This window comes from Sinocyclocheilus anshuiensis, unplaced genomic scaffold, assembly GCF_001515605.1.
Source record: "Sinocyclocheilus anshuiensis isolate Anshui unplaced genomic scaffold, SAMN03320099.WGS_v1.1 scaffold527, whole genome shotgun sequence".
Lineage (NCBI taxonomy): Eukaryota > Metazoa > Chordata > Actinopteri > Cypriniformes > Cyprinidae > Sinocyclocheilus > Sinocyclocheilus anshuiensis.
In genome coordinates, this window is record NW_015548227.1 from 905,851 (window position 1) to 914,721 (window position 8,871).

Genomic DNA, 8,871 nt, shown 5'->3' on the forward strand with positions numbered 1-8,871 from the left:
CTGGATGCTCTCCCTCTCTCTCAGATATTACAAGTGCACATTAGGGCACCGACCGGCAGAAACATCTGCACCTATGGCATGGACGACGAAACAAAACCTCGTCAGAGCCGTAATGCAGCACAGAAGTGTGCAGTGTGTTTGCTTGCCGAGCGTCTACATTTGAAATAACGAACCTGAGCACGCAAAAGACGCGATGTGAATGGCTTTTTTCCCCCCTGCATGTCATGTGTGCAGGGCTCCATTTTTATGATGAGAGGAGAGGAAAGGTTGAGAAAGCACTCCAGGTAAATTTTGAAATTTACCAGGTTTATATTTAGGCTATATATAAAGTTGATAATCAGTTAAATGTGTTGGTTTACACACAAAGAAAAGTGTAAGCTTTTAGTAAGTCCAAGAATAAAATTATTAATTTCCTTAGCATGTTCAATTTGATTAACAGAACTTTTGTGCTGCTTTCTAACAGTTTGGACTTGAATAAAGAGAGAAAACTTGCACTTAACCTTATTAACCTTATTATTCAGATATCGTGATGTATCATTATAGAATTGTCAAGCAATATATCGATTATCGCAGAATATATGTATCGCGATATTATCGTATCGTGAGCCATGTATCGTGATTTGTATCGTATCGTGAGGTACCCTGCGATTCCCACCCCTAGTATCTCACGGGCAAAAAATATATATAAAATAATAATAATAATAATTTAAGTGCATTTTTCTTATTTTACAAATGATCTGCCAATAGGGTAAGAAAAATACGGCAGCGGCTATTTACACTAAGTGGAATTAACATTTTCTTAGCGATAGATCCTATTTACAGTAGGCTAAGTGCAAATAGTTCTAGATGCTATTTACACTTAGTGAAAATAGTGATATATTCTATTTACCATGTAAAAGTAGCAGTTCTTTGCAATAAGTGTAAATAATAATTAGATGCTATTTATACTTTATACTGGCAGATATACTATTTGCACCTCAGTATTGTTGTACATTAACAGTGTAAATGATTATATTTATTAAAATTATAAATACTTTTATCATTATTAAACACTCGTTAGGCACTTTACTTCCACTTTTAGAACATTTTCTTAATTTTGATTGAAAATAAATTCTGTGATATGTGATGGGAAAAGTGAGAAGAGCGAGCTCGGCAAAAACCATCTTTTTAGCAACATCATATGACCCCTTTAAAACCCGTCTTATCTGGGTATGAAATGACAAAATCTAAATCTTTTTACCTGTGTGTCAAACGGACAAGTCGTCGAGCTGTTGTCCATTTCTATAATGTAAAAAAATCAGTTTTAGTGATATGTGATGGGAAAAGTGAGAAGAGCGAGCTCGGCAAAAACCGGACTCGAACCCGATCACAAGCTAGTTCTCCACGCCCAACACGTTACTGCCTACACCACTGAAGCCGTTATTCACGTGCGTCGTATTTAACCTTGTGTGACATTGGAGGGCGGAGCTACTGTAAATTTGTCCATTTCTATAATGTAAAAAAATCAGTTTTAGTTTACGATCACATTTTACACCACATGCGACTCACATAATGACACATATAACATCAAAATAGCGTTACAATAACACAAAACCTAACGTTACAATTAAATCAAGTTTCCCGTTTTGATGCATGTCCTTAGTTATGACATCTGACTGGATCCAACAATTTAAAAAACTTTAGAATAGCTGTTCAGTTCAATCAATCATTAAACAGAAGAACCTTGTCAGACAAATGAAAGTTTTAAAAAGGGATTTATGATATTATATAATGCACAGAGTCACGTCACGTATCTCCACACCTAAACAAACTGCAAAAACACATATAACTTTTCTGATAACTTTATATATTAATTTCCACAGCTGTGATTTGACTCAAATAAAAGGTTTATTATGTTTCTGGATCATTTTATTAAATAAACTACGCTTTTTAATCTTTGTTAATGGGCAGTCCTCGAGCTCTATTAGCCTCCTAGCACTACATATTTTAGAGTTTATTATGTTTAATAACACTATATCGTTCATTACACGCCAATTATGACAAATATCCACGACTACACAACTAAATCCTCAACTAGCTCGAACTGTAATGTCTTTAAACAAAACTTAATCCACTTTTTTCCTCCCCTGCAGGAACTTGCTAATTGGCTACGTTAGCCGTCATGCTAACATTGTTGTGACTGATGTTTGTGTTTATGGTGTTTTATTCACGTGTACCTCCTGCTGAAACACAGATAGTGAACCACGCTACGGTAAAGAGAGAGATAATTATCCGGAATCGAAAAACAGGCGATGACAGTGGCGGTAGTGATGGAAAACAGTGATGATATATGCCCGAATGTGATGAAGATGTGATGGGTAAAACCCAGTCAGACAGATCTGCCAAAATAAAAGTCCCCTATTGCATTCATATGGATCACCCATCTATTGGTCAGTTTACAGGCCAGAAATATAATATACACGTAAAGTGTGTATTATACACTTCGAATTGCATTAGATTTTTTTTTTTAAACTGTAAAACATCTGCGACTTTATTTATTTATTTCGCATGGGTGCATATATTTTCATGGCTAAATGTCTAAGTATTTGTCAGATTATGGTTAGATATTTTTAAAGAGAAAAAATACTGCTATAAATATTGTTCAGCAGTTCAAGTATTTTATTTGGCATAATACTACAAAATATTAGGCTTTTAGACTAGAAATTTACTTAAATTTATTTATTGATCTCATAAATTATATTCATATAAATATATCAGTTTTAATCAGATATGGTTGTTTGGTTGTAAAAAAAAAAAAAAAAAAGTCACAGCTTCAAAGTTTACAGCATCTGAGATGAACTCTTAACAATCATTAAATGACAAAATGTTAATATATTATGATGTGTCCAATTATGTGTCACTGAAGTACAATTATAAACCCTTGAAACGTCAACCAAAATCAGGAGTTTCAACTTTTCCATTGTTTTTCCTCTGACGATAGAACGAACAACTCTGAAAACGATCATGCCCTGATATTTAATGGGGAGCGTTGCTCAACTCGTCTCTTCAAAATCCCCCACAGGTGCTTAATGTTGGGTGAAACACTTGCCCACAGAAGGTCTTTCACCTTGGGAGAATGTAGTCATGTTGAAAAAATGCCCAATAATGCAGGGAATAAGGAGAGGGTTGCATCTTCTGTTTCAAGTTTTTGTATTACATGACACATTGATAAAGTGTGAATTAAACAAATTTTAAATCAATAATTTATAACAAGTGCAAAGTGTCACTCATCCATTGTGCCATATGTTGTTGTAGCAACTATAGGTTAGGACAGGCTAGGTCATCGTGAGTCAAATGTTGCGGTTAAAAATAGATGTGCGATTTTCACGCTTTTAGAACAAATACAGCAAAATTAGCACTTTCAAATATCATATCTTAAATTACAAAAACAGTTTCTGGAAAAGAACATCTACTATCGTTAATGACTGATTAGTATAGAAACATTATTACTCAGGCAGTAGTTGAAAGATGTCCAATGTCTATCAAAACACCAGTAAAGAAGATACATCTTCCTACCACATATGAAATGTGAGTACGACATACATATTCTTGGAGAATACTACAAATATTACATCTGGAATATAAATCAAACAAAACAAAACATAAGCATAAATGAGTAGTAAATATTTGAATATATGATGAGGATTAATATAAGAAGCATAAACACAAAATAAAAAATCAATAAAGAATAAATCATAAATGAATAGATGGATATGAAAATCAAGGTAAATCAAACTTTGATTATTTGGATACATCATCCTCTTTAACTTTCAGTTGTTGTTATGCTGCTTTGTGTTCATCTGCATCTCCCATATTTCCTAAATATTTATTACAATAAATATTAATAAATTGAACATTCACTTCAATGGCATGAGATCACTGGATGTTTTCAACGGATTTCCTATTGATTCAGTGATCAAACTATTTAAAATATACTTAATTAAGCTACAAACTCGATCATAAATAACGCACAATGTTTCCATCTAACATGTATTTTGAGGTCCAGCTCGTCATATTAATGGAGAGTTACTTTTAAAAGTAATGAATTACAATATTGCGTTGCTTCCTAAAACAAGTAACTAATTGTATTACTTAGTTATGGAAAGTAATGCAATATGTTACTTTTTCTCGTCTGGCTTGGCCTCATTTTTTCACAAAAAGTTATGTTTATCTAAAGTCATTTTTGCTTATTCGTATGGATAGATCATTGAAGGGCAGCAGCAAAGATACTGGTTAATAAAATGGAATTAAATACATAAAGGATATTTGTGTTATTTAACATGTTTGCATCATGCGTTACCCCCCAACATGGTAGTAACCATGTTTTGTTTTGTTTTTGTATAACCCCAGTTGTACTACAAATACCAAGGTGGAAACTCAAACGTAGTTTAGAACAGTGAATCTCAACCTTTTGGCGTACCGGACCCCAGTCCAGTTCAGAACCATCCTCAAGGACCCCCAGAACAAAATTGACTCGTATCATTTGTGTCTTTGTGAGGACCAAATGCAGTCAAGTATAATTCAAGTCAGCTGACTTGTCCAGTATTTGGCCATATCATCAGCTATATTGGATTTTTCTTTCATGGGAACATGTCATGTCAAAATATACAAAACTTATACAAAAATTCATACTTTATACGGACCCCCTGGCCTTATGTCAAGGACCACTAGGGGTCCACGGACCCCTGGTTGAGAAACACTGGTTTAGAAAACTAGTCCTGTCCGAATAGGGCTTTACACTGAGCTGTGCTGTCCTTCTTCTATTAGCTGCTGGTTTGGGAATCTCAGTGTGAAACACAAAATGCATTAAATATAATCATTACAGTTAGTGGGTAGATTATAGGGAAAGAACAAAGTAGTTTGTAATTTTTGTTCAACAGAAATGTTTTGAGTCGGGCTCGATCTGTGCTCTTGGACAGAGACCATTACTTCTATCCAGAGTTTTATATGCTCCCTTCAGGTTCTCGTTATAGACTACCAAAGATGAAAAGTAACCAATATAAAAATTAGTTTGTCCCCCGTGCAATTCTGTTGTTAAACGGTCCTAACGGAAATGTAATTATCTGACATAGGGAAATCTATTTTATTCATATTTTTATGTATTCATGTTTTATAAGAATGTATTGTATGTGTCTGTTGTGTTGCTCGTTAATTCCCTCGTTAAAAGGGTAAAACTGTAGACTCGATGTAAACAAGAAATTCGCATGTCATGTACCGAGCTCTGTGGTTTTGGCATCCTGAAAAATTAAGATAGAATTATTTTGTTGGCTGTTGTAGAATAAACTGTCTGTTTTCTGTATGTCCTCTATAAAGTGAGTGACATTAGTGCTAATGCACACACACAGGTGCTGTGCTGTGCTCTCCAGAACCGTCAGCGGTAAATACAGCTGATGCAGGAAGACTCATGTGCCTCATTCTGCCAACCAGAGAAAGTCTGCAGAGAGATCAGGTTACAGTAAGTTTCCTCTCACCAAACACACACACTGGACTGAGAGGACAGACTCAAGAGATACAACACTCACTGTAAGTACTGGACAATTTATATGCTTCATTGCCTTTTTATGTGTGTGCTGTGATGCATTTACTTTATGTATGTGCAAAGATCCCATCCTTACGCTGAACAGATCTACAGCAGGAAACATGAGTCAGCGCACTGCAAAGGGCTAAGCTAGAGCTACAGGGAACAGTCAACCCAGAAAGAAATAAACCACATGACAGCATATACTGTATGACTCATAATTGAAGTTAATACTTCTGGTGAAAGATGTCAGCTGTAGCATAGCATTGATAGTGGGCTTTAATTTATGCATTCCTTCACATTGGTTTCCTGGTGATGAACATCCTGAAAGGGTAAACACTCCAGCTCTACTGCAGGGTCCAGGAAATGAAATCAATCTCAGGTGCATGGATGATGAAAAGGACTGCTGGTTAACAGCTGGTTAAAGATGCAAAGGTCATGACAGCAAACGGTTTGCAAAGTTGTTAGTAGAAAGTGTCACTGTTTACACAGTTTTATCTGCCCTATATTTCTCTCTGAATAGTCACAGGAAAAGAAGAAATCTCTCCACAACAAGATTCAACAACATGCCCGGAAACCTCTTAAAAAATCCAAATGGAGATGGTAAGTCGACATTTACAGTACTGTTCAAAAGGTCAATAAGGCATTAAAAAAACGACATATTAATATAGAATATATTAGAATATAGAATATATTAGATTTCTGAAGGAACATGTGACAATGGAGTAATGATGCTGAAAATTCAGCTTTGTCATTGCAAGAATAAAAATCACATTTCACAATAATACCGTTTTACTGTATTTTTTATCAAATAAATGCAGCCTTAAAAAAAAAAGTGTACTTTTTTCATCATGATTTTAGATTTAGGGAAAACAACTAGTCTAGCTTTCTAATTAATGATCTTGTTCTCTAATAAACATGGCACAGTATACTGTACCGCAAACATTATTGGCTCTGTGATGAATTGCTTATGCTGCTATTAGTCGCTTCGGATAAAAGTGTCTGCTAAATGCATAAATGTAAATGTCAGTGCAGTCACTATTTAATCACCTTTTAGCAGTAGACAGGAAGTCATAACCGCGTGCATAACACAAATGAATACAAAAAATGCTGTTTAGATGAAGTAATAGTTTAAGATGAACTCATTTGCTATCACATGTCAGCTCTAAATAAAATTATCAGATCGGTAAAATGTACTTCAGCTACCTTAATATCTGAAAAACGTTCTTCACCAGAGGATCTGGAACACTGGGAGCTGACAGAGAATGGAGGCGATCAATGGCGGACCGAAGACATGCCGGGGGACTGCGGACACGCGTTCAATGACGAATCAGTCACTAAATACTTCTGCACCTCTTTTGAGTAAGAGAGAATGAATAGTAGCTGAACAGATGAGGGTGGGGAAAATAATGCAGTTTTTCTGTCTTTAAAAGAAGTGGGTGAAAAAGTCTTTCTTTCACACTCTCCCTGCTTGTGTTTCGAAATGTCTTCATTCATCATTTGTATATCTGTGTGTTTCAATGTCTATTTCTGTTCTGTTGCAGGCCGTGTCTAAAAAGACAAATGATTGACTTGCTGGCAGAGGGTTACGACCCCGAAAATTTAGATTTTGCACAGCCAGCCGTCACTGTGGAGGACTGGTAAGCCTGGATGATATGGAGATAATGGCATGAGTTTTGTTTCGTCACGTTGTCCGTTCAGTCATTTCTTTTAAATGTGTGTGTGTGTAGGTACTGTAGCCGAACAGACTGTGGGTGTATTTATAATCTCACTGTGTCTCTGCTTGATGAAAACAAAGAGGTCATCACTGAATTTAAGTCAGATGAAGTGACCCTCGACCCTGACTGCGATGACTGCTCTTGGAAAAAGGTATGCAGGAGTGCAGAATCTGAGTCCAGTTTTGCATAACACTCCCACTTAACCTTTAACCCTATACAGCCTATTTTGATCATATTTGATATGCAAATTTGTAAAATTTGCTGAAAAATCTGTTGTACACAATCTAATACACGCCTTCTGATTTACACTTTTTTTAGTAAGTAAAAGTCCTTTTAGTATACTATAATTGATTCACGTCTTTTTGCTGTGTAATTTTTTACTGATTTTTTAAAGTAAACATAAAAATAACATTTATATTTCAAGATGAGCACTTAATGGATTGAAGCAACTTAGGTTTACTTGATTATTCATACATCATTTATTAGAAAAATCATGTTAAAATGTGAGTTTTAAATATTATCATCAGGCTTTTGAGGAACGTTTATTTGTTAATCTCTCAATCAACATTGTATTGCATTGGATTATGTTTTGAAACAGATCTTTGATCATAAAACTAAGCATTTTAAATATCATCAGAAGACGTTATTGGCAGATATAGATAGTCAACTGATATTTATACGCATTTTATGTAAGTAATCTGATATACTGTTATAAACATCTCATTGATTTACATTACAAGCTTTGAGAATTTCATCTTACTTTCGGGCCATACAAATATCAGTATCTGCACCACATTGCATATTTTTGCTCAGTTTGGACCAATGCATAAAATTGAGGGGGTTTTTTTCTCCTCGAGTGTGATCTTTTTTTGTTGTTGTTAGAATTTTTCTATAGATTCAATTAACTGTTGTATTGCATTGGATTCTGTTTTGAAACAGATCTTTGATCATAAAACTAAGCATTTTAAATATCATCAGAAGACGTTATTGGCAGATATAGATAGTCAACTGATATTTATACGCATTTTATGTAAGTAATCTGATATACTGTTATAAACATCTCATTGATTTACATTACAAGCTTTGAGAATTTCATCTTACTTTCGGGCCATACAAATATCAGTATCTGCACCACATTGCATATTTTTGCTCAGTTTGGACCAATGCATAAAATTGAGGGGGTTTTTTTCTCCTCGAGTGTGATCTTTTTTTGTTGTTGTTAGAATTTTTCTATAGATTCAATTAACTGTTCCATTACAAAAATATACATTTCTATTATTTTGAATGTCAGGCTTTACAAGGTTGATTAAATGAATAGGTAAAAAAAAAAAAAACTAATGAGCTGCAAACTGCTAGTCATATCAATGACCTAAAGCTGTTTAGACTACATATTTATATAGTATATTTTGCACCTTTCTCTTTTTTTAGGTTCTACATCATTCAAGTATTTCTTTATTATCAAGCCTGTTGTTTTAAAGGTGACATATCATGAAAATCTGACTTTTCCAGGTTTTAAGTGCTATAATCAGGTCCCCGGTGCATCTACCAACCAAGGAAACGTGATAAAGATTAACCCAGTAACTTTGTTTTGGTAAG

The 8,871-nt window shown here is 34.7% G+C and overlaps 2 protein-coding genes across 2 annotated transcripts in view; one reads left to right on the forward strand and one right to left on the reverse strand.

Annotated features, from left to right (window-relative positions):
- LOC107654443 (PHD finger protein 13-like) overlaps positions 1–2,392 on the reverse strand; it is an 8,463-nt gene extending 6,071 nt beyond the window's left edge. The window contains exons 1-2 of the mRNA XM_016441506.1: positions 2,217–2,392; positions 1,241–1,281 (exon numbers count right to left, since the gene is read on the reverse strand). Coding sequence (XP_016296992.1) covers positions 1,241–1,279 — 39 coding nt within the window. The 5' untranslated portion in view covers positions 1,280–1,281; positions 2,217–2,392. The remainder of the gene's footprint in view (positions 1–1,240; positions 1,282–2,216) is intronic.
- A 3,036-nt stretch (positions 2,393–5,428) lies between these two features.
- The window catches only part of LOC107654414 (F-box only protein 2-like), a 4,773-nt gene continuing 1,330 nt past the window's right edge, over positions 5,429–8,871 (forward strand). The window contains exons 1-5 of the mRNA XM_016441459.1: positions 5,429–5,562; positions 6,081–6,160; positions 6,793–6,919; positions 7,102–7,197; positions 7,288–7,426. Coding sequence (XP_016296945.1) covers positions 5,444–5,562; positions 6,081–6,160; positions 6,793–6,919; positions 7,102–7,197; positions 7,288–7,426 — 561 coding nt within the window. The 5' untranslated portion in view covers positions 5,429–5,443. The remainder of the gene's footprint in view (positions 5,563–6,080; positions 6,161–6,792; positions 6,920–7,101; positions 7,198–7,287; positions 7,427–8,871) is intronic.